At 40.1% G+C, this 25,435-nt stretch overlaps 1 protein-coding gene across 5 annotated transcripts in view; it reads left to right on the forward strand.

Annotated features, from left to right (window-relative positions):
• The window catches only part of NSMCE2 (NSE2 (MMS21) homolog, SMC5-SMC6 complex SUMO ligase), a 266,354-nt gene that overhangs the window by 8,739 nt on the left and 232,180 nt on the right, over window positions 1-25,435 (forward strand). For all 5 annotated transcript variants that reach the window (XM_030553820.1, XM_030553818.1, XM_030553821.1 and 2 more), the window contains exon 3: window positions 23,987-24,093. In XM_030553820.1, the coding sequence (XP_030409680.1) occupies window positions 23,987-24,093 (107 nt within the window). The remainder of the gene's footprint in view (window positions 1-23,986; window positions 24,094-25,435) is intronic.

Below are 25,435 nucleotides of genomic sequence, written 5' to 3' on the forward strand. Positions count from 1 at the left end.
TGTCAATGTTTAAGTGGAGTAAAAAACAAAACAAAACATAACTTGCCAGGGGGAAGGAGTGGGCAAGGTGTAAGCAATATTGTTACAAAATAAAATGGAAAGAAACCAGCCCCTCCCCAGTCCTCTGTGATGGCCTTCACCTCTGACCAGCCATAGCTTTTTGGAAAAAATCCATACAAAGAATAAAGAGCTTTTCCAGGTTGGATATGGGAGCTATGGTAACCACACTACATGGAGTGGAGTTAGCAGCTATATAAATAGATAGAAGTGACCTTATTTTGAATGAAATGGGAGTGTAACTATTTGTTGGATCAAGAAAGCTGCTGATAGGAAAAGGTGCCAGACTAGGGAGTATGAGCAGACAGCATATTCAACAGATTATACTGATCTTAATAGTACTTTGTTTTTTACTGTCTTCAGAGGACCTCAAGCACTTCACAAATATTAGTTAGCCTCACAACTCCCCTGTGAGGTAGATAAGAGATGTAGGAATTACTTATTCCACCACTGAAATAAAGCCACTTTTTGGGTGCATCATGGCTATTGCTTAACAACACACAATAACTATACAACAATTTCAGGTAGAAAACACAGTAAAGTACCATATCCGATGGGAACAACAGAAGACGTTCTAGATAAGTAGAGTTTAGTTACCGGAGTTTGGAATTTCCGCCAGGAAGCAGGGTTAACGTGCTTGCTCTTATAATAAGATGCCCTGTTTCTTTCATGACCATGAGCGGTCAGAGCTTTGGTTTGACGGCTCATCTGAAGGATGGCACCGGAGCAATACAGAACTGTCTAATCCCATATTGTGGTATCATTTGGATATTGATTTAAAGGAGAGGTTGCCATCTGCTGAATTGAAATTTCTACTTCCCCACAGCACCTACATTTCCTTTGAGTTATCTCTCATCCTAATACTGACCAAGCCCACCTCTGCTTAGCTTGTGAGATAATACAGGTTCATGAGACAAGGTAACATGACTGCTGGTCAGCATAAGTATCGGGCTAAGATGCCATAGTTTACTTTATTTTCTCTGACGTCCTTTGCAAAATCTGTCTTTCAGATTCTTCAGTACAGTCTCCTTAATAACAAAACACTTTGTGCTATTCAGAATTAACTGGTGTGGGGCTGTAACTTTACAAGGACACCTGTTTGAGGGTTTTAGGCTAGACATTTCGAGTTCTTGTAACCTCTTTGCACATGTAAGTTCCATACCAAAGTTTCATCCATCTTTGTCCATCTTTTACTCTCCGCTAAGTCTTTCACAAGTTGAAGTAGCCTGATTGGTCACAGGATTCCAGTGGGGGTGTTTTTCATTGTTATATAGACTTTTTTTATATCTCTTACAATGTATAACTTTACTGAAATTTAAGCACAGTACACACTGCACTATATATTGGAATGCACAATCTGGGAAAGAGAGAGGGTCAGATTCACTGGCATAAATTGGAGCAGTTCCTTTGAAGCTATGGTGATATATACTTGCTGATAATCTGGCCCCATATGCAGGGAAAGATGATCTTGTGTACAGGAAAAGTGTGATTTAGAAGATCTATTTCTGTATAACTGTTGGAAAGTTCGCTTTACTTTTCTGTAATTCAGTTACCCTATCTGCAGAATAGAATAATATTTCAACTTCTTCACATGTGTATTGTGAGCAGAATCTTCCCCAGGAACTGAAATTAGAGGGGGTGTTTGAATTTAAGGGAGGGATAGGGTGACCAGATGTTCCGATTTATAGGGACAGTCCCAATTTTTGGGTCTTTTTCTTATATAGGCTCCTATTACCCCCACCCCCGTCCTGATTTTTCACATTTGCTGTCTGGTCACCCTAGGGGGGGAAGTTGGAAAATTACTAAACTGGCAACAGTGCAATAATGTAACTAGTTGACACTGCATGTAGCTGGGGTGGGGCGGATGGGGGAGTTTAGGAGGGTGTACATGGGAAATCCCCAATTGTGAAGAATAAGACCTCAATCCTGCAAAAACACCAGTTTCATTTGACTGGTTCTGTTGGACTAAGTGGAACTGGGAACTATGAACAGTTTAAAGTTAAGCATGTGCATAGGACTTTATAGGTTTGAGCCTAATTTTTTAACATTTGTGAATCACTTTGTGAATCTCAGTGGATGATACTAAAGAAGTACAAAGAATCATTATTTATCATGTTATAGTAAAGAGCTCTGCTTGCACCCAGTAGTCAGAAGGAAAAGAATAATAGTATCAAAACAACATATAAAATCTTCATGAGCCATTCAAGGATTTTAACATTCAGGATTATAGATTTTGAATCTTTTTTCCGTGGTGCATCTGAGCATTGCTTTGCTTTCCTGCTGCACTCTGGGAGCGCTTCATCAAGCTGTGTCCATGAAGACTCCCAAGCCTGTTTCCTCGGAGAAGCCCACAGTTTCTGAGTCCATCTGATATATTAGTTGTTTAGACTGTTTTTGGCAATGAGCATTACATTACATCAGCCATGTAAAATTTCATTAGCCATTCTGCTGCACAGTCCCACAGTGCATTTAAATCCATCTGAACTGTCTTTCAATCCTACATAAATGTTTACTCAGAGAAACAACTCACTCTTATTAATTATTCAGGGCATTTATTGCCATTTATGAATTTGTGTGGTACCTAACAAATGGGGCACTGCCTGATTAGAGCTACTCTGATATGAATAAAGAATAATATTAAAGCACCTGATTTTGCAAACCTTCTGCTTATGTACATGGCACCACTGACTTCAGCAAAGCTGCATCTGTGATTAAAGACTACTCGTGCTTGTGTGTGTTGGCAGGTTTGGTCTCATAGCACGGGCAATGTCCTTGAAGTTGTTAAACAGAAAAACAGACAGTCCCTGTCAGCTAGTTCAGACAACATATTTAGACTTATAAAAATAAGTTTCCATCAAATTAAATATTAAACAGACACATCATTTTTGAAATCTTGTGTGAGAGAGTTAAAAGTAGTGTCAAGCTCTACACCCACCCTGATCCTCCTACCAATTTTTATTGTTCAAAAGTCACATTTTCCTCTCTCTCTTGTTTTTTAATGCTCTTTTTGCTCTTCTGTTGCTGTATAAAAGACCCACATAAACACAACGGAAAACTATGTATAGTCAATTCCACTGTTTCCTCTGTGCAGTCATAGTGCTGTCATATGGACTCTAGCCTCAGTCCTGCGAAACGTTTAAGCATGTGCTAAATTTTAAGCTTCCATTGAAGATAGTGAATTACTCAAGCATTTAAAGTTGAGCACATATTCAGGTGCTTGGCTTAGTAGGCAAAGTATCTGGAAGTGAAAGCATCCAGAAGCTCTAGGACTCTCCTGCCAAATGCCATATTCCTGCCCTGAAATGTGGAAGAACTAGAAGTCTTCAAAAAACGATGGGATAAAATACTAAACAAAAAACTATTATAAAAAATTTTGTTTTCCCCTAAACGTGTTGTTGGAAATGACTCAACCATTAGGGCTGTAACTTTCCAAAAAAATCATCCTGAAGCACAAATCCGTGGCAAATTTCAGCCCAAATTATTAAAGTTTGGCAAAGTTATAAACAACTGAAAACAGGAGCTAACAGTGGGAAGTGATAGGCATGCTTAACTGTAGGCATTGCTGCCAGCTATGCCTATAATTAAAGTGGCAAGATTAATGTTTTTTTTAACTGTTGCTGCTCCAACATGATCATGTACTGTCCACTGTCATGTGAATAAACACCACACACTTTGATTTATAAATAAATAAGGTAATTGTGTGTAGCTGAAATTCAGGAATATCCTTTTTTTCAGTCCCTCTTAGATTTACAGAAGTAATGTTTTTGTCAGCTTCAACAGTCTGACCCCTTGTAGGAGCTGCCAGCCCTGTGAGCTGGTGAAATTGACAGCAAGCTTGCACTGTCATCTTCTGCAGTTGGCTACTGGTCAGCTGAATCAGGGCAATCCTCTCTGTCAATAGCTGGGCTTGTGAAAATATTTATGTTGTTGCTTTCCAGGTCCTAAAGGACTTTCTGGCTCACCACTACATACAAGCCTGTGGGTGTTCCAGAATGTTAGTGGTATGATTCTTTGGCATACACCCAAGACTTAACTGGCCTGGACAGCTCTGGGTCTCCCTGCTTTTCCCCTCTGCCAGTAATGCCTACCTCCATCGTCGCTCCCCACCCCATTTGTCTTTCTCCCAGAGTGTCCTTGTGATTTCCCCCATGTTTCACACTGCATCTTTCCCAAGGACAATTTAAATGTGGATTTAGATTTAGATGCAAGTCCAATTGGCTTTTTTTTTTTTTTTTGGTAAGAACACGTGGCTTTCCTTCATTTGCCATTTTAACGTGATGTTGGAAGGGGGCTATTTCAAATGTCACTGGCCTTTCTGGGGCTCTGCAGTGTCACTTGTTGTAAATTTTTTCTGTTCTGTAAGAAGAAGGGTCCAATGCATGTGAAATGGGAATGGTGACCACCTGTACCTCTGAATGCAGATAATTTTTTTTTTCTAATTTCAGATTTTCTTTTTCTAATTTGTTGTTTTTAATTGGAAATTCAAATTGATTGTTCCTAGAACAGCTATAACATGGCATGTAACTTAACACCATATATATTCAAGTAAACTACTGCATGTGCATGAAATGGCCAATGATATGGTTACTCTGGGACTATAACAGAATTTTCTGACTTGTGCTTTTAACACATGCATTGCAACAGTGCAGAATGTTAGGAAGTACAAATCGTCCTGCTTTATTATTCATATTGCTAGTGTGTATCATTTTCTGCTAAGATATAAAAAAGGCAAGGTTGCTGCCCTGAAGGGAGGCTGCAGTATATAGGCTAGACTGGTACTTGGTTGTCTGCCCTTTGAAAGGGGCTGTACGTAGTTGTGCTGACCAAGGAGCACAGCACTGTGACTCTCTCACTTATGTTCTTGCTCCAGGAGGGATGTAAACTATGTCAGCCCATTTCCTGGCACATCTTAATTCACCCTGTACACGAGCTTATTTGTGCCTAGCTCTGCCCACTCCTAGCCCTTTTGTGACCCTTGTGTTGAACAGACTTCAGCCCCAAGAGCTTTCAGTCTGGTTCCTTTAATAAGTGGTGCATTTAAAAAACAAGCTATGATTTTTTTTAACAAAATCAAGAAAAATCAACCCAGGCTGATACTCTATCTGCTGTTCATCTAGTTGGACCCATGCTGTTCATCTAGTTGGTATTAATGATGACAAACTGTGGGACCCTTGCATTGCACAGGTAGAATGGGCTATGCAGGGGTAGCTCTCCCTGAGACTTACCAGTGGTATTATAATGCTGTTTCCTATTTACAGTAAAATCTCAGAGTTACGAACACCAGAGTTACGAACTGACCGGTACACAATCAGGCAGCAGAACGAACGAACACACACACACACACAGAGTAAATACCGTACAGTACTGAATGAAATGTAAACTACTAAACCAAATAAAGGGACATTTAAAAAAAAGGATTTGACAAGATAAGGAAACTGTTTCTGTGCTTGTTTCATTTAAATTAAGATGATTAAAAGCAGCATTTGTCTTCTGCATAGTAAAGTTTCAAAGCTGTATTATGTCAACGTTTTGTTCAGAGTTATGAACAGCTTCCATTCCTGAGATGTTCGTAAATGAGATTATGCTGTATTAAATGGGAAAGAAACTACATTTACTGGAACACAAGGTGGAGCTCTTGTCCAAATTAAAATCATCAAGAGTCCTTGGGCTTGTCTTCACTACTGGGATAAGTCAACCTAAGTTATGCTACTCCCGCGTTGCATCGATGGGAGATGCTCTCCGATCTACTTACCTTACTGTTCTGAGGAAGCTGGAGTACCAGAGTTGACTGGGGAGCGCTCTGCCATCAATAAAGCTGGTCTTCACTAGACCCGCTAAATCCACACCCACCGCAATTTAAGCAGCGTGGATCTCCCCGGTAGTGAAGACAAGCCCATTGTCTCTGGGGAGTAAACACCAAGTGAGATTTTTTTTATCCCACTATTCCTGGTGGAGAATACCACTGCAGCGTGTCTCACTCCAGCTTTTAGTGACATGATTTTTTTACTAAAACCTGATACATGTCTTTTCATCAACAGTGTTTTCCCCAGTAGTTTACACCCTAATCCTAGCTCAGAGGAGTCAAATCATTGATACCTGCTGACCAGAAATTAGAAATTGCTTTATGCATTTGGATCAGCTCAGAGGTCCATGTAGTACAGTATCCCCTCTCCAATATTGGCCACTACTAGAGGCTTCAGAAGAAGCTGCAGGAGTCCTTGCAGTGGACTAACATGTCCACAGGGGAAGTTTCTTCCTAACCCCAGGCAGTTAGTGGTTAGTTTCTAGGAACTGTTTGCTAACAGACCCTCTGTTGCCAAACCAATGTGTGCCCCTAATCAGTGGCATGCACAAGCTTAGTAGAGCCACCAAATCTAGAATTCCTCTCCTGTTATCAAAAGAAACTTCTATTGTCAGGGTAACCGAGATAAGGTTCTCCCTATTGATTTTGACAAGTGCCCTCACCGCCACCAACACATGCCCTGTCCCCCCCCCCCCCTTTAAAATCCTTCCTTTAATATCTCGTCTCCCTTATTCTCATCATTAGTAACACAAAGACCCATGTTGTTGTCCTGGATCATGTCTTCTTTGTTTGCCTGTGTCATAGATGCTTTTGGGGGCAGGGAATGTGTATTATGTGTGTTCTGTAAAACACGTCGTTTTATGCTGCTGTGTAAATATTTTATAATTATTACATGGAAAATCATTTCAGGGGCTTACGTAATGCAAGTATGAATTGCCTGCTTTGTTTGGTATCTGGAAAGTTCAATATCTGTTTTTCCTAGGAATGGATAGTGAAGTATTAAAAACACATTAATTTTTTAAAACAGTTTTTTCTTTTCAAACAAAAGGACTAGGCTGATCTTAATGAAATGCTTTTCTGGAGACAAGCCATTGCTATTTGTACTGGACACATAGGTAAAACTAGCATCATATGGAAGTTTTCCAGTTTAATTATTCATTTTACTGCCTTGCTGTAATAAAGCTCATGTGCTCCTAAAGTATTGTTTTTACATATATTAAATACAAATGACTCCAATGTTCCCTTCCCCACCGTGGATGTTGATTGCACAGAGTTGACTTGATTTTGCAGTGGATTGGTTGCAGTGGATTATTTATCACTTGAAGTCCTTTGTCTTTCTAAAAATATACTATCACTAACTCAGAATTTATGAGCTTGTTGAATCTATGCTGTTGAATTTTCTAGTGGTAAGTTTTACTCCAAGTGCAAGAAGAATCAAGTGAAAGTAGAATAAGGTATAGTGAAGGGAAAATAGAGATAACTAGCAAGACAAAAAAATAAGTAAGAAAACTATCCTTTGTTTTTTGTGTTAGGTGGCTTTTTCCTCTGTAAATTGAAAATCACTAAATACTGAGAGAAAAACAAAATCCAGTAGATGGCAGCAGAGACTTTTTGTTGCAGTTACCTTATTATTATTCACCTGTTACAGTAATCTATGGAATGAAAATTCACTATTAGAATGGATTTAGAAATTTCACTGATCTATCACCAGACCTTTGGAATTTTAGTAGTGTTAAAATGTAAATAGGGATTAAGATTCATGGCTGAGTCAGAGAGAATTAACACTATGGGTCACAAATTCATAGATATGATTAAGAGAAAGGGACAATGTCAACTAGTTTGCCCTCCTGCATAACACAAGCCATAGAATGTCACCCAGTTATATCTGCATAAAACCCAATAACTTGTGGTTGAACTAGAAAGCAACTTTTAGAAAGAAATCCAGCCTTGATTTAAAGCTAATTTGAAGAAGACCAATTTTTCTCTCATTCATCCTAGAACTGTTTTCCACTAACACTTTGTTCCTGAAGAAAGTTTCATTATACAAACATCATAATGGCCTTTTGACTCAGTATATACTGAAAATAACTTTCGTAATCGTTCAAATGAGCCATGTGATTTTTATGTTTCATGGTTAACCTTGAGGCTCATGAAATGCTTCGTTGATATCAAATATGTGTTTTCTCTTCCTGTCACCTTCCTCAGCATGAAATACAGATAACTCCCCTCTCAAGAGTTATTGAGAGTTAGAGAGGTTTGTAGCTAGCTAGCTTATGGGTTACCTAATGTAGATTCCCTTGTGTTCTAGACTTCATAGATTCCTAGAAAACCTCAAAATAAATTTTAAATGGGGCTTAAGTGCTACATAGGCCATTTTGCAGACTCTCTGCACAGAGGTAAAATTTACCCAGATAAAACTAGGAACTGGAGATGTTTGACTGCTGAAAGTTATGGGCTTGAAATTATTGGGTGAAGTTATTGTGCCTGTGTTGTGCATGAGATCAGACTAGATAATGGTAATGGTCCCCTCTGATCTTAAAATCTATGGAAGATCTTCATGGGTCTTGTGTGGGCCCTTTAGAACAGGGGTAAATTTCAGTCTCGTTGAAAAAAAAAAAGTGAAATATTTTCTTTGCTCAATTCATTATATAATTCTACCCCGATATAACGCTGTCCTTGTGAGCCAAAAAATCTTACCGCGTTATAGGTGAAACGGCATTATACTGAACTTGCTTTGATCCGCTGGCGTGCGCAGCCTTCACCCCCCCCCCGTGCCCCCTGGAGCACTGCTTTACCACGTTATAGTTAAATTTGTATTATATTGGATTGTGTTATATCGGGGTAGAGGTGTATATTAAAAAATTGCACTACAGGTCAGAGAGTGTTAATCTATTTCATTTCCATACAAATGTGGCTGTAAGAAGGTACAACCAACTCCTGTTTAAATGTACAGGTATCTTGGGCACATGAAAAGCATCTGGACTTTAGAACAGGGCTGGGCAAACTTTTTAGCCCAAGGGCCACATCTGGGTATGGAAATTGTATGACGGGCCATCTCCTCCCCTCCCCTCCTCCGCCTGCTGCCAGGGACCACAGAGATGTGCCAGCAGCTGGCCACTTCTGGGAGCGGCATGAGGCCACGGCATGCAGCCAGCCTGCCTGAGCCCTGCTGCTCTGGGGCCCCCATTAGCCTGGGACCCTGGGCTGCAGCCCCTAAAGCCCCTATGTTAATCCAGCCCTGGTGAAGATGACTAATGAGGGGAAAAAAATGACTTGGAGATGTTCAACAAGATTAAGAAACTAGAGTGACTGTGCTATTTTTCTTAAAGCTTTCCGTTATGGAAAGAATTAACTGGTTTAAAAGTAAGCACAGCTGTAGTTTTGTCATTGTTCGGTAAAAGCAGAGAAGACTCCCTTACATAAACATTAGCACTCTGGGGCCTTTTTAAAATTTACCATCCTGCTCCTTATAAATACTTACAGAAAGGGAGCACTGTACGCTGGTATTCATAGACACAAAATGACTCTGTGTGTGTGTGTGTGTGTGTGTGTGTGTGTGTGTGTGTGTGTGTGTGTGTGTGTGTGTGTGTGTGTGTGTGTGAGAGTGAGAGAGAGAAGTCAAATGATGTGTTCATAACTGTTCTGTCCTCTGGCCCTCCGCCGTTTTTACATTCACCACTGAATTTTCAAACCAGTGCATATTTAGCTCTGTCACTCCTTGCCTTTTTTTCCTTTTTCTTCCCTCATTGATAAATTTTGTTGCTAAATTGAGGCTTCGTGCTAGGTTTCAGTTCACACCAAAAGGGTATATCTGAACTATACTCTGCTGAAAAAGTATACACTGACCCAACTGCAACTTGAAGAGCAGTGTTCCTTTTATCAGTTAGGATTACACATTGGAGTGAAATTCACCCCATGCAGAGGACTGGCATTGATGCCTATGCACTACTTAAGTCCCTTTATTTTAGGACATAGGCTTTTGCTGGCGTGGGGTGAATTTCACCCTAATGGTGCAGTACAACTTTGATTAGCCAGACTCCCCCTCCTCCACTTTCCTCTGCAAGGATCTCTTGTATGTGAGAGGCATGACAAGTGAGATGTTATTAGGCTGATGGATTGAGCTCATGGCTGGAAGCCAGGAACTCTTGTGTTCTCATTCTAGCTCTGCCGCTTTGGTGGCTTTAGGAAAGCCACTTAAGTTATCCATGCCTCAGTTTCCCTTTTGCAAATGGAGATGCCTGCTTTACAGCAGTGCTTTGTGAGGATTTATTAACTAACATTTGTACAGCAGTTTGAAAATGAAAAGCTCCTATGTAGGTACTAAGTCTTAAGATTGCTAATGTCTGATGTGTCTTGCTGGTAGAATTCACAGTTGCGTGCTAGAAGTGTTTCTAACAGTTCATATCGGAAGCACTGTGGTGGGAAAAGGGAGGGTTGGAAGGGAAGGATAGGAGAAAGAAGAGGTAAGATATGGCAGGAAGAGAAAAAAAAGTATAAAATAACGTTCCTTATTGGAGACAGTACCTCTTTTTAGTCACATATAAGAAGTGTGGTGCCCTGTGGAGAGTCAAGCTGGGCATTGAGAAAATGGTAGGAGCAATAGAGGAAGGGCTGAATTCCCTGATGCAAGGTAAGAAAAAGATATGGGACAGGTTTCCACTTCAAGAAGCTTTTAAAATGGGCAGCCATGCCAGTGTGCTGTGATTTTAATAGAGGTAAGGTTAATAATACACTATGGAAATAGGATGGTGTGTTGCATCAATGGAGCAGGAGTGAGAGGTGTAACAGATACAATACTGAGACTGCTTATAGCATTAAAAATTGAATTACTAGTGTAAACTGTGTAGGAACGAATGGTCCAGGAAAAAGTAAAGTCATAGACCTTTAAGGCCAGAAGGGATCATCATGTTCATCTATTCTGACTTCCAGCATAACACAGGCTAGAGAACCTCACCCAATACTTGCGGCATCAAGCCATAAATTCTGGTTTAGCTAGAGTTTCTGTTTTAGAAAGACATCTAATCTTTATCTAATGACTTCATGTATCAGAGAATCCAGCAAATCCCTAGGTAAGTTTTTCAATCATTTATTGTCACTGATAAAAATGTGTACCTAATTTCTTAATTTTTCTAGCTTCATTTTCTAGCCATTAGATCTAGCCATTATGCCTTTGTCTGTTAAAATAAAGAACCCAGTAATACCAAAAATCTTGTCTCCAGTAGGTACTCAGAGGCCTTGGTCAAGTCACCTTTCTTTTGGATAAACAGGTTGAGCTCCTTTATTTTCTCTCAATCTCGGAAAGACTTTGAAGCATTCTTATAGCTCTCTTTTGACCCCTTTAAAAAGATTGAGGAAAAAGACAGATGATTATGAGTGAGTCATCTTGTTCTTGTTGGCCTGGAAAGGCCTTAGGCCCCTGGTTCTGCACTGAGATCTATGTAGGGCTAGCAGTGCACATGCACAGTCCTTAGTGCAGGAGCAGGACCTTAGAAAAAGCTGCCTCTGTCCTTTGGACATCGAACAATGGTCTGAGAGTATGTTTTTGAAAGTGGGCTTCATCCTCTGGCAAAACTGGACAGCTACAGTGCAAAATAATGGCTCAGACAAATGAGGTGAACTTCATGGGATTTTTATATATATCACTGAATTTTTATTAGGTCTGTTATTCCCAAACTACAGTCTGCGGTGCACTTATTACTGATCCGTAAAGAGCTGGTAGGTCACATGATGAGGCTGACTCTTCCTCTTAGTTCCAGCTGTTTCTACAGATGTTCATGAAACAAAAAGGAACCTTGATCCTACTACCTCCATTAGGGGCTACTTGAGGAAACAGGAGTTGCCACCAGAAGGACTGGAGTTGCCAGTGGGAGAAGGGAACCAGGCAGCTGGACAGCATGTGCAGGAGAGAGGAGGCAAAAGGCAGATGGCAGAGAAGCATGTGCAAGGGAGCAGGGAGAGAGAAAAGAACAGAATGGATGGGAGGAAATGAAAAACGAAGAACAATAAGATAAAGTGTGATTGACCTTTTCACTTAGTGCATTCCAGACATTTGAAAATAGCTAAACACTTTTCTAATGCTACTTTTCTGTGTAGGCAATTGCTGTAGTTATCTTGGGGCTATTATGCTGTTGCAAATGGAAGGGAAGGTGTTTCAGGCATTCATAAATGGGAGGAGGGCTGGTCCACCTGGCTGCATATGATGATTATTTACTATTTGTAGTAGCATAGCACCTAGGAGCCCCAGCTATAAACTAGGACCCTATTGTGCAAGATGCTGTGCAAACACTGAACAAAAAGACTGTCCCTGCCCCACAGAGCTTACAATCTAAGTGTAAGACAAGAGATAACAGATAGACTAACAGGCAAGTATAAGAAACAATCAGACAATTTTGGTCAGCATGATAGACTGTGGATTCATCACACCAGCAGCCACCATTGTCAAGTTTTAAAGAGATATTTGAAGGAGGATAATGGATTAGTTTTGTGGATGTTTACAAGGAGCTTGCCCTAAGCGTGATGGGAAGGATGGAAGAAAACATCATGGGCCAATTTGAGGCACCAGTTGACATCTTAATAGCAAATGAGAGACAATAGGTAGGGTGGGGATAGACCATGAAGGGCTTTGAAAGTAAAGTCAATTAACTTATCTTTGGTGTGGTAGGGGAAGAGGAGTCAGTGCAGGGATGCAAAGAGAGGGGCAATGTGGTCAAAACAATAGGCTCGGAAAATGATCTTTGCAGCAGCTTTCTGAGTGGATATGAGCAGGGACAAGAGTGCATTTGTCAAAGTCAGAGAGAAGGACATTGCAGTAGTTAAGAGGCATGATAATAAGAACTTGGACAAGAGTTCTAACTGAGTGGTTGGATAGGAAAGGCCATATCCTAGAGATGTTATACAGAAAGATCAGCAAGATTTAGGCTGTCTGGATGTGAGGACCTTGAGAGAGGTCTGAGTTGAAGATGAAGCCCAGGTTATAGGGCTGAGTGACAGGCAGGATGGTTGTGGTATCCATAGTGATATAGAAAAGAGATCATGGGAAGGGTTGGGTGGGGAGATTAAGAGCTCTGTTTTAGCTGTGTTGAGCTTGAACTGATGACTAGATATCCACAAGAAGATGTCAGGGGAAGTGTCCTCATGACATTTGGTGCAGAATTATCAATAATATATGATCCCTTTGTATTCTTTATTTTACAGTAGCAGTGACATTTTGAAATATGTATATATTTTAGTCCTCAGTATTGTCAACCTGAACAAACCAGTCATGAGTTAAAATGCATTGCTCAGAAAAAACTTACAGAGGAAGCTAGTGGAGATGAGAAGGAGTTAGGGGGATGAAAAGAACACAACTCAGAAAGTGTGAGCACATTAAGGAAGTATTTTAACATGCTTTTCCCAGACTGTAAGTGGGCTCAAAATCATGTATTACAAATAAATGTCAAGTGTCTAGAATTCCTTGTAGTTAAAGCAGCATTGCAAAACTCTAGTTGCTTCTGCCATGGGTGAGCCTTCTTTAAAAAAAAAATAAGATGAGTAAATTATAATTTGTGATTTCCATATCAGTCATTGTGGTAAACTGTAGGTGGGTAGATTTAGTGCCTGGGTGGATGGATTATCTTGACAATTTTGCAACATTGAGTTAAATTTTTAGTTTATAAATTGTTGTCAGTGTGGCTCTAATTGAAATGAATGTAATCCAAATGAAATCAGATATACCATCTGTTACTCGAAGTCTGCTAGTTACTTTCTTGTAGACTGATTTTTTTGGGTCCAAATTTCTATTCAGCTTTCATTGGAGGTGGATTATCCTTCTGATGTCTTAAGATAACTCCTCTTTCTACCATTAAACTGATTATTACTGAAGACTTTTTTCTGTAGTGGAACATATCCAAGTTCAGGAATATTCCTTTATACAGTACATGCAAAATTGGCATAGGCACTTCTACATAATACCAAAGTAAAACTAAATAAAAATTTCTCAACAGCATGAGGACAAATGTTCTAGAGAGGACACACTGTTCTCTGGACTCCATCATATGTCCTTGACAACTGTATAAATGCCAAATACAGCAGTGTGGTTCTGGACTGAATTAATTACTAACAATACAGTTCTTGATACTCATATTATGTGATAATAATCCAGTTTGTCCTGATGTACCATACAGAGAGAATCTTCCCCAATGTCCGAATAAAAACTTACCTTGCCAAACTTGGGCTCAACTTAAGTTTCTAATTCCTCCAAATTACCCTTTTAACAGCCAGGGAGCCCATTAAAAGCCATCTCTTTTCCCACTGTCTCAAATAACATAGGCAAACAGCGTTATCCAAAAGGCATGCTGACAAATCAGCATCTGTAGCAATCTCCAGTGTACTTAAAGACTTTAAACAGTTGTTAGTGTCTTCTCAAAACCATACGTATTTGCATACAAATAAGGGACCCATGCAAAGCAGTGAACTATGGTCCATTCTAGAACTAAGGGATGTAGAGAGTGCATTTTCCACAAGACAACCAGGTAGCAACGCCTCATAGTTGGAGAAGTTTTTGTACTAGGACTGGGGTAAATTAAGTTCCTGCTATGGATTTAGCTTCATCACTTACCAATACACAAGCAAGAGAATGAATACTGTATACCAGCAATTTATGTCAAAAAAAAGAGAGATTTGCCAATCCACAGAAAAGAATTTAGCCAAATGAAGGCCTGCTAGAGGCAGAATGGGGTGATGTTTTTCATTATGCTTGCAATTTATGTCCAATCTTTGCCTTTTCTGTGTAAGAGGATTGGTATGATCTAATTTTACATCTTAGGAAATTATGGGCTCTGAAAGTTTCAGCTTTTATATCGCCACATAAGTAACATTTGAGGAGTGCCACATCAATACATGATTCACACTGAATAGGATGTTTCATACATGGGACTAAGTCATTAATTTGTCCTTTGATCAAGCCAGCGACTGGTGTTCTAACTCAATGTTTCTCAACCTTTTTGATACCAGGGACCGGCTTGCTGCCTTCCTAAACTGTGTCAGGAAGATCTCGGGGACTGGCACCAGTCTACTGACTGGTTGTTGAGAAACACTGTTCTAACTTCCTTTAAGCTAGTCTAGGTTAAGTACTACCTGGAAATCCACAATCAGTCAGTCAGTTCCTTTGAAGTGTCACATGCTTACCAAACAGTTCAGTTTGAATCTGATATTCATTTTTACTATAGCAATTTTCTCACGATGAAGCAATTTCCGTCTACCTAAAAGACTGAATTTTATTACTAGGAAGTTACTTTCCATTATTTCCTGTAAATTGTCAATCCTATTCCTGAATATTTCATATTTTCTCTCTTTGCAGAGGGAAGGAAGACTGGTGAATTAAAGCTTGTGGACAAGGCTGCAATACTAACATTGTTTCTGATTTCCTCCAGATGATTTGAAAGCCAGTAGTGCTAGAAATCCTAAAAGGAGGAACGGAAGAATTGGAATGCATGAGCAGGATGTCATCAACCTGTAGCCTGAATTGTTGATGAATCCTATTAACATGCATCCAATTTATTATCTACTTGTATCTCAAGTGCCAAAGGCTTCATTGTTATAATGAATAATAATTTGGGGAGGGCAATCCCATCTGTTTACCAATATTAAATGCATTGAGAATAGTACACTTAGTTACCACAGAAGCCATTGCTTTGTTATCATTTACTACTTTTATGTGTTTGTAATATGCTTTGTGCTATACTAGGCACACAACAAAGAAACTACCTCCCCAATTTAATAAGAAATAGAGAAAATACGATGCAATGGGAAGCCCAGAGGAAGGAATAACTTGAAATGGTGTATATGTGTGTATAATGAGTAGAGCTAATTGAAAAATGGAATTTTAACCCCAAAGGAATTTCTAATACTTAGACCTTTTATTTTCATTCTGAATTGGGTTGAAAAATCAAAATGATTGAAACTTTGCTGCCTGAAAGTTCAGAAAAATTCTTTTGGTGAGATGTTTTCAATCAAAACAAAATGTTTCAACATTCCCAGAATGAAATGATTCATTCAGTCTGTGAAAACGAAACAGTCTTGTTGGGTCAGTCAACATTAATCTGTATCTGAATGAGCTTCATGCTGATTTATGGGAGTAGTAGTTTGGGTTCCTCATGTCCCCATTATCCCCTGTGGGTTGAGCTATCCAGCAGAACTACATCTCCCATGATATACCAGGGTTTCTTCCTGTGGCTGAGCCACTGCATTGCATCATAGGAGATATAGTCTGGTTAAGGAGCTTGATTTGTAAGAGAGAATGGAGAGCATGAGGTATCCAAACTGCAATTCCCATGAGATGCTATGGTGGCTCAGGCAGATGCAGAGATTATTGTCCAAGTGACCAGAAATAAAACATTTTGTTTTGGTTTTCTTCCTCTGGAATATTGAAAAATTCCTGCATAATCAACATTTTCCCACAGAAAAATCTTGATATATTTTTTTTTAAATTGAAAATACCCACCCGACTCTGTGTGTGTGTGTGTGTGTGTGTGTGTGTGTGTGTGTGTGTGTGTGTGTGTGTGTGTGTGTGTGTGTGTGTGTGTGTGTGTGTGAGAAAATACCTTTTCTTTGGTTCACTTTTTTGAGGCAATTATCGAAATGGTAGGTCTTTAGAAGAGAGAAAATTACATACATTTCCCCCGCAAGAGAAATTTCTTGCCACAAACCAATACTCGTCATATGTGAAATACACATGTGACTCCAACATTATCACATGCTTTTTCTGCATGTAGATAAAGTACAATACTGTGGGTATGATATTTTTAAGCAGTAAACAGATGGTTAAACAGATTTTTAAACCATCTTCTGAGAGTCAACTATTGAGGAATCTGATCTGTTCCAGATGTGTCAAATACTTTAAATCAAGTTAGGCGGTAAGGGTGGAAAAGGAAAAAAATATGTGTACTGAAATGTGTTTAGAAATACAAATAGTATGGCAGAATAATTACCAAATTGTGTTAGTTAAAATGTAGTGGAATGACTGAACAAGCAACATGGACTGGTAGACATCTGTGGAGGCGTGAGGGGGGTTAAAAGGAGTAACATTATTTATCAGAAAGACAGAAATGATAAGACTTTGTTAAGGACTATGGTATAGAAATCACATGGTTGCAAAAGAACAGGCAGAAGTATAGAGAGAGGAAATCTTGAGAGGAGTTGAAAATTTTAACTATTATGTCCCCTCAGTCAGGAAACATGGAAGGAGGATCAATGTGGTTTTAGCTAAAGCTTCTCTCATCTGATAAAGGAAACATTTTACTTTAAACAGTTATAAAGGAAAAATGTTTACAAATTATGAAGAAACTATAGGGATTTAGAAGACAAAATATAGGAAGTAAATGCAGTGACTTAGTGGTTGGTGTATATTCATTACTTAGTGAAGACCATTCTGTTTCTCCAAGCAGGAAGCTCCCATTACAATCAATGGTAAATGTACCCTATTGTAAATGTTGAAACTAAGCTGGAAAACAGCATACATTGTAACAGTTGATTGAAGAAGGATACATATTGTTACGATGAGGCATGTGTTATTTGTGGGAGACTGGTCTTAGATTTAGATGTGAAGATACTATATGCTGCTTAGTCTTTCAGAGAACGAGTGTTTGCTTGTTGTCCTCTCCCCATCCCTGGCCTGCTTTCCCTATTCTGCTTGGGGTCTTGGTACTGGGATGGTAGTGAGTGAGGATTTCCTCACCTGTCTGCTCCTCACTCAGTTTATTCCCACTCTGAAGGCCCTCTGATGTGCAGATATCATGGTGATAGATGCAAAGTAAGATCCCCAAAAGACTTGGAATATAACATTGAAACAGCAGAGGTATCACTTCAAGCACTTAACTTGTTTACAATACTCCTCCCTACTAGTTAAACAGCTCTTGTTAATTCTTAAATTGGTCTTTCTGCAACAGTACATAGCTGTTAAGTAATATAATGAAGAGGCTACTTCACCTGCTCTTATTAGAATGTGACTTGGAAGTTTTAATAAAGAAAGAGGAGCTACCTGGAAGGAAAACTCTTTCCCACCCTTAGCCTGGAGGGAGTGTGGTGGCATTTGTGTAGGATGGATATCAACATCAGATCAGGCAAGCTTCAATTCCCAGGGAGGCCAAGGATGCACAACAGCTATCTTTATGTGTTTCTCTCTAGGTATTGTTTTTATTGCACCCAACACAAAGATGCATCATAGCAGTAAAAATGACGTAGACTTCATTCATTAAGAAGGACACGTGTTTCCCATCTCTCCTGTTGATTACATCATTTGGGTGTATGAAAGACAAACTTCTCATTTATTTATTTAATTATTTTTAGCAATATTATGCCATCCTCATTTGTGTTGAATAGTATTTTACTCTGTTCCTGATTCAGCCCAGCACTGCAGCACGTACTTAACTTTAAGTCAACATACTTAAACGTATGATTAAGTGCTTTGCTCAATTATGGCCTCTGTAAGCACTCTCGTATAGTTCAATGGGGCTACTTACAGAGTATTATTCATTGTGAGTACTGGTGGCAGAATCTGGCCCTTTATCTCCAGTGGCGCCTGATCTGGCCACTCAGATGCTGTGGGCAGGAACATCCAACAAGATGGTACTTAGTTTCTGCTCTGAAGGTGGAGAAGATCTGAGCTTATTGTAACTTTCCAGACCCCACCTGTCCATAAAGTAAAACCAAGGTAGTTTAAAACAAGTACCATTAGGCTGTGACTTTCAAAAGTGCATTTTTTAACTCTGCTCCCATTGAAGTCAAATAGAGTTTTATTATTGACTGAAATGGGTTACCTAAGGAGGTGGTGGAATCTCCTTCCTTAGAGGTTTTTAAGGTCAAGGCTTGACAAAGCCCTGGCTGGGATGATTTAGTTGGGAATTGGTCCTTCTTTGAGCAGGGGGTTGGACTAGATGACCTCCTGAGGTCCCTTCCAACCCTGATATTCTATGATTCTAAGGTTTTGTGGGGAAATACTTAGTGAACTTAACATATTCAGTTTAGATACAAGGAGACTCAATTAGCATATGCAAATACTAGTGTATTTTACAGTATTATTATTCCTGTAATAGCTAGGAGCATGGTGTTACTCATAGAGCTTGGAATGAACTCTGTGGTTATGAATTAAAAGTCAGATTAGGAGACTTTTGGGTGAGATACCAGAAAGGCACTGATCCTGCAGTTGCAGAACTGGGCCCCATGCTTGGCCATTTGCTTTTGAAGTGGAAGGTTTGAATGCTATGGAGGTAGCTGACCTAGCATTTAGGGTTTGGGAAGAGGGATCCTAGCAGGAATGGCAGAAATGGTCCCTAGTATGAGCCTTTGCTTCCAGCTGAACTACTAGTAATAGTCAGTGAGTTTCCTTTAGTGCTTTTCATGGGAGGGAAAGGCACTTTCTGCAGTACAAGATCTGGGACTAAGAGTTATTTTTAAAAAAAACTGAAAGTCAAACAATGGAAACAGGGTGAAATGGGAGTGACCCCCTGAAATCTCCTTGACCGTTCCCTTCCCCTTGAGGGAACAAAAAGACCAAAGGATTTTTCCTCTTAGTCATCAGTTTGTGGAAACAGGCTATCCAAAGACATTCTGGGGACTCCACTGCAGGTGTGGTTTCCATAAAATAGATGGGCTTCATGGAGCTGTAATTCACTCCATCTAGAGTATTTTTGTGCCTGCAATAAATTCGTCAAGGGCAGGCTGTAATCTTGGATGTGTGATACATATTGACATTTATCCTGAAACATCTGCAGCCACACGTGCATGAAAGAACAGCAGGAGAAAGACAGCTGTTAGCATCATTTGAGACTAGAAGCAAGCCAATGGGTGGGTGGAACCCTTGGGATCAGAGGACTTGTAGGCAAGAGGTAGTTAAAGTTAATATCCTTCTTCCTTCAGCTGGGTTCCACCTCTTTGTGCTCAGTGTTTTATTTTTAGGGCAACTTTCAAGTATTATAATATAAAAATCAGCTAAAGCCTCATTATAGTAGGTACAGTTAGTTTAAGTTTTCAGTTCAGGGAATGTTCTGTGCAAAATTGACATGGCTCTGCTGCTACGTTTAACAATGTCCCCCTCTTCCCTTTCAAAGTTTCAGAATATTTAGGCCAGTGAAGTTTCTGTATGTTGTTGATATGATTCATTTGGGCCATGGGAGGAGGGTGACAGTTAACTTGCTACACAGATCTTTCCTGTGATTCATGAAACATCATTTGTGTCAGCCTTGTAGGAGGCAGTTCATCTGCCTCCTAGTAGGAGGGAAAAACACTGGCATCGCTGCTGTCAGATGGGCATGGGAAAAATGGTGATTAGACAGAAGAAAGTAGCAGGAACGCTGGGGCTGTCTGCACTACTTATTAATGTATTTAATGAAAGACTGATATGTATCAAGTGTAGATGTCTTTAAGGAGAACAGCACTGCTATAGTAGCCAAAAATACAAAAGAATGTTGCTTTTTGTCATGTTTTAATTTTTTTCCTGACTTTATGTAAAAATGTCTTTGCACTTTTCCTTCTGGCTGGCTGAATCCACTGTTTCACATAGGAGAAGGCCCCTATTGCTGAACTTTGAGCAAAACTTTCAGTTTCTGCTGGTAAGAGCTGGGAGGTCAAATGCAGTGCTGTATGCTTGTTCTCTGCAGAGCTTTGCACTCTACTACTGTACTAGTAAACAGCAGAGACAGTTTACCAAATTCTATTAGTCTCCCCATAGGAAGGCATTTTCCCTGGCGCACCGAAAAGTTGAAAAAAAACGTTAAGTGTAACTTCCTTGTCAAAGTCAATGATCCAGATCATCCTAGCTAGATTTGCTCATGAAAGAAATATACTCTACAAAGGACCTCAATTCGGTATGAAAGATGGCTCAGCTGTTTCTGTGGCACTGCTGATCTTCTCTTCCAGACTCTGTGCAGGTCACCCTCTCAGTCCAGGATTCACATAGAGTAGATGAAGACTGGGAGAGCTGGGGACCTGTATTATCATTTAACCTGGGGTTGTATTATCTTTTCTATAGAGCCTTACTATCCCAGCCATCCCACAATCCCCCTGCTCCCATCTCACCCAAGGACCCAGAAGCATCCATGAAGAATCCCTAGTAGTACTGCTCCAATGGACCTCTAATTCATCCCTGGAGACCTGCCTCAGGGTCTGTTGTGTGGGACTGAACAAATCCTGCCTCCGCACTCATGGGAATGATAGGTGAGGGACTCCATAAGTGTATTCCTCATGGAGGTTTCCAGCCTTCCCACCATCAACCAGGGGCAAGGAGGGGTTGAGTTGGGATAATGGTTTCAGCTGCTGCAGACCTAACAAAATTATCATTGAAAGTCAACATGACAATTCAGTATCTCAAAAACCAGAATTTAGTCTCAGCTTCATGTATTACATGGAGGCATTTCTACCAGCCTCAAGACTGCATGACGTGCTGGTGTGGAAATAAGGAGGATTTTCTCATACAAGAGAATTATCTAGAGAAAAATGGCTACATAGTACGATATGTGATGGTACTCCATAGCTAAACTCAATCTTTCACATAGATGGCTGGGGGGCTCAGCAGCTTTAAGGCAAACTACTACATGTTATACATATAGTTTCACTCAACCTTACCAATCAAGACACCCTCATAAAACTATAGATATAACCAAAAAGAGAGATAAATAAGGGAAGGGAAAGGTGTTACATGCGGGGGTATGGGCATGGTCTGCTTACACCACCTTGTCTCCCTGTTAAATGTATGTAGACTCACATGGTTCAAGAAACATTCTTGTCCTGGGGTCTTGCTTATTGACAAATCACAATAGTTGAACATCAACTCCGGCACTAATCTGCCAACCCTTCCCATTAGGTTTGACAGTTCCTGCCTAAACCCATCTCCTTCCTAAAGCCTTTCTCAGGGGAGGCTTCTACTATTATAGGTATATTCCGCCTGGCTGGCATGGACAGCCACTTCCCAGGTCTTTCTCCTGACTCTGAGCTTCCCCCCTTTGTCTGCTCAGGCTCTTTTTTATTAGAAAGTGCCACCTCTGGGCTGCTGGCACATGATCCTTGGTCATCTGACTCAGCTGCTGGTCAGAGCCTAGAAGCAGGATGTTAGGACATGGGCATGTGCCCAGGAACCAGCACGCCATTACATGAGATTGTGTGTGGTTTTAAGAAAGCAACACTCTGGAAAATATTCATTCAGCACTGTTTGGAAAGGGAGAGAAGATGGGCCTGGGATGGATGACAGAGAAGGAAGATGAACCTCTCACAGCCACCAGTACAAAGGTATGATTACCTGCAACACAAGACGTGATGGTTGAATTACTAGAAAATGGGTGATGTCAGAATGCAAATATCTGTCAGAACAAGAGAGGTCTCTAATATAATGAGGGCTTTTGGAAATCCTACAGGCCCGCATTTAGTGTGAATTGATGTAGCGCCATTGGAGTCAGTGGGACTATGGTGACTTATGCCAGCTGAGGGTCTGACTTTTGTGGCCAATCCTCTGCTTCACAGGCTGCCAATTCAGGGCAGCCACAGGATGACCTGATTGCTCAAACCAGTTAGGCAACGTTTTTCTGCATTCTGCACAATCTGCTAGCGATGTAGAAGCACTGCAAGGAAGAAGTTACAATAATTGAGTCCCAGGGTCACTAGGGGCTGTGTTCCTGTTGCAGTGTTGTCATGGGATAAGTGAGGGCGCAGCTGAAAAAAAAAATTGCACAACTGGAGGAAACTATACACACTTTTGTACTGTATATGACAAGTGTCTCTCTCTGAAAGGTAATGTCCGAATAAAGAATAAGCGAGTTTAGGATGGAAAAGCAGAGACATAAGTGAAGGTGGAAGAAAGTGTTAGGAGTGATGCAGAGGGGAGTAAAAATAGCAATGTCTTGCTGAACACCTGTTCTGTATTCACTACAGTTGAGTAGGCAATGACTACTAACTGGATTAAAGCACTGTTTGATTCACCCATATGGCTAAGTCTTCCATTATTTCCTGTGTTATAAAATGCTGACTCCGTCTGGATTTTACAATACTAATGTTTATTTTGGGGGAGAGGGGAAAGAAAGGGGACTAATTATAGCTTTGAACACTACAATGAGACAAGGTTTCTATTAAATATTTCTCAGGCAGTCTGATGAGTCATAAAATGCAACTTCTGCAGAAAATATCCTGATTGCCTAATAACTAGATGTTGGTAACTGAAATTACACACTCTCTCTCACACTCTCATGAAACCCAGGAAGTGTCTGTCTCTGAGTAAGTTGTTTATTGAAGTTACCCAAGAAATGTAAAAGGGCTTATGATTGCAAAATAGGTAAAAAATATAACTGAAATTTGAGGAACATGAAAAACACCTGCTGTACAATACAAATAGTGAAATATTGTTACTGTATTTTCATTCACAACATAGGAAGTACTTTCCATATTTTAAAGATAATAATGTATCTTCCTTGTTAGGTAACAAAGGTCAAGCACTGATCAACTGTAAAAAAAGAAAAGCATTGAATCACCAGATGAAAGTAACAAAATTAAATACATTTAGCACAAAACCTTTGTAATAATGATTGCCACAACATAGTATCGTGCAGAGTACATTAAACACTTGCTCCACTGACTTACAGTTCAAACTTAATTTCATATCAGATGGACATGACATTCACTTTCTGTCATAGATTTCGAAGTTCAGAAAGAACCATTATAATGTCATCTGGTCTAATCTTGTGAATAACACATGCCCTAGCTTTCATTTGGATTCTATCCTTGGCCCTACTTCATTAGTGTTCCAACAATTTATGATTAACCCAGAGCATGTTTTAGAAAGACATCCAATAATTCAGAGTTTGGATAAATTGAGCTCCATACATTGGAAAGAGTACAGACTTTTAAAATTGTGCAGTAGAAACGTTTTCTCCTGGAGTTTATAAACTATGAGGGTTTCACCCCTTAAGCCTGTAATTCAACTTTGGGAGGCTATATCTACCTTTCAGATAACAGAATTTAAATTAATTGGGATTTGAGTAATGAAATGTTCACTGTATTTTAATAATTTGTTTTAAAATGATTGCAGATGAATTTAACTAACTCTTATCCTGTCATGTTCCCATTTGCATGGAGGAGTGATGAATACCTATGTACTTTGCTTTGCAGATGATGTAGAGGAGGTTAACAGTATGGAGAGTGTGATGCTAGAATATGCTGCAATGGACAGAGAGCTAAACCATTATATGCAAGCAGTTGAAGCTACGGTACAGCAGGTAAATGATCATTGCCATGCTAAATATGGATGAGATTTTCTAAAACACTTTTAATTACAAAAATTACATTAAAAGAACATTTAGTCTTCAGAGTCAAAATCTGCAAAGTTAGGAAATGCCAGAATCAAATTACATGATCACATACTACTTTTTCCACAGTACTCCTATTTCCTTCAGTGTAGAGGATGGAAGGCACTCTGGGAATGAACCAGGGTTGTGTAGTTAATAGTTTTATAGGAAATGTACATCATTTGCTGCAAAAGTTGGAAGATGTGTAGTGAACAAAGTAGGAGACCGGGGGAATAAAAAAGATGATCCCCTGCTTCAGGCAGTTGAATGCCACCTTTAGGAACTGGATTCTGTCCCTGCCCCATCATAAAGTTCCTATGTGATGCTGAGCAAATAGCATTTTTGTTTTTAAAAAAGCGAACTGGTAATCAGAAATTCCATGATCTTGAACCATATTGACTCTCATATGGATTCATCATCAAGATTAGAACCTTCAAATCTATAGCCCAGACCTCTGCCACTTGGGCTAACAGAGTAAGTAATAGCAGTAGAAAGTTGTCATCTGTGGAGCCAGACACTAGAGGGAGATGAGGCACACATTTTGCAGGGCTTTCACAGCTATTTGCTGACCGCAGAGGAATGTTGAGACTGTAATCTCAAGTTCTATTCCAGGTTCTGGAGACAAGTGTTCTGTAGTGGTTACAGCTCCTTTTGCACACGACCCCTTCTTTTCCTGCCCCTTCAAGTCTGTGTCCTAATCTCCCCTCCCCATTTCACCCCCCTGAGCTTCTCATCCTGGTCCCCAAGTCCTGACTGTCAGCACTTTGTTCCAGGCCCAGTCCCCTATCTCGGTTCAGTTCCTCATCTCAGACTCCCACATCAGCTCTCTCTCAGCTCAGCTCTTCAACCTCTCTGCCTTCCGGGCAAGCTGATTGTTTTCATCAACTGCCTTGCCACCAGCAGGGGGAGCATTGAAAGCATAGAAGAGAAACTGTCCCTGCTTTCACTGCCTGTGACTGGCTTCAGAGCAGCCCCCAGCTGCCAGGAGAAGCAATTGCAGGGAAAGCCCTGCTCTCAGCCCCTGTCCCATGCTCAGTATAGAGTGGGAGTCTTCTGTGAATTTAGCTGCCAAGTCTCTACTGAGCATATGCAAACTGAGATTTTCAGGGGCTCCTAACTTGGCCAGTTGTGGGCAGGTTTTCACAGAGAGCAAAAGACACATTCCTGCCACCATAGCATTCTCCCTGCCAAATATCACATCTCTTCTCTAAAGCATTGAAGCTCTAGAGCTTTGATAGGTGTTTTAAAAAAAAGTCACATGGGGAAAAAAGTC

This window comes from Gopherus evgoodei, chromosome 2, assembly GCF_007399415.2.
Source record: "Gopherus evgoodei ecotype Sinaloan lineage chromosome 2, rGopEvg1_v1.p, whole genome shotgun sequence".
Classification (NCBI taxonomy): domain Eukaryota; kingdom Metazoa; phylum Chordata; order Testudines; family Testudinidae; genus Gopherus; species Gopherus evgoodei.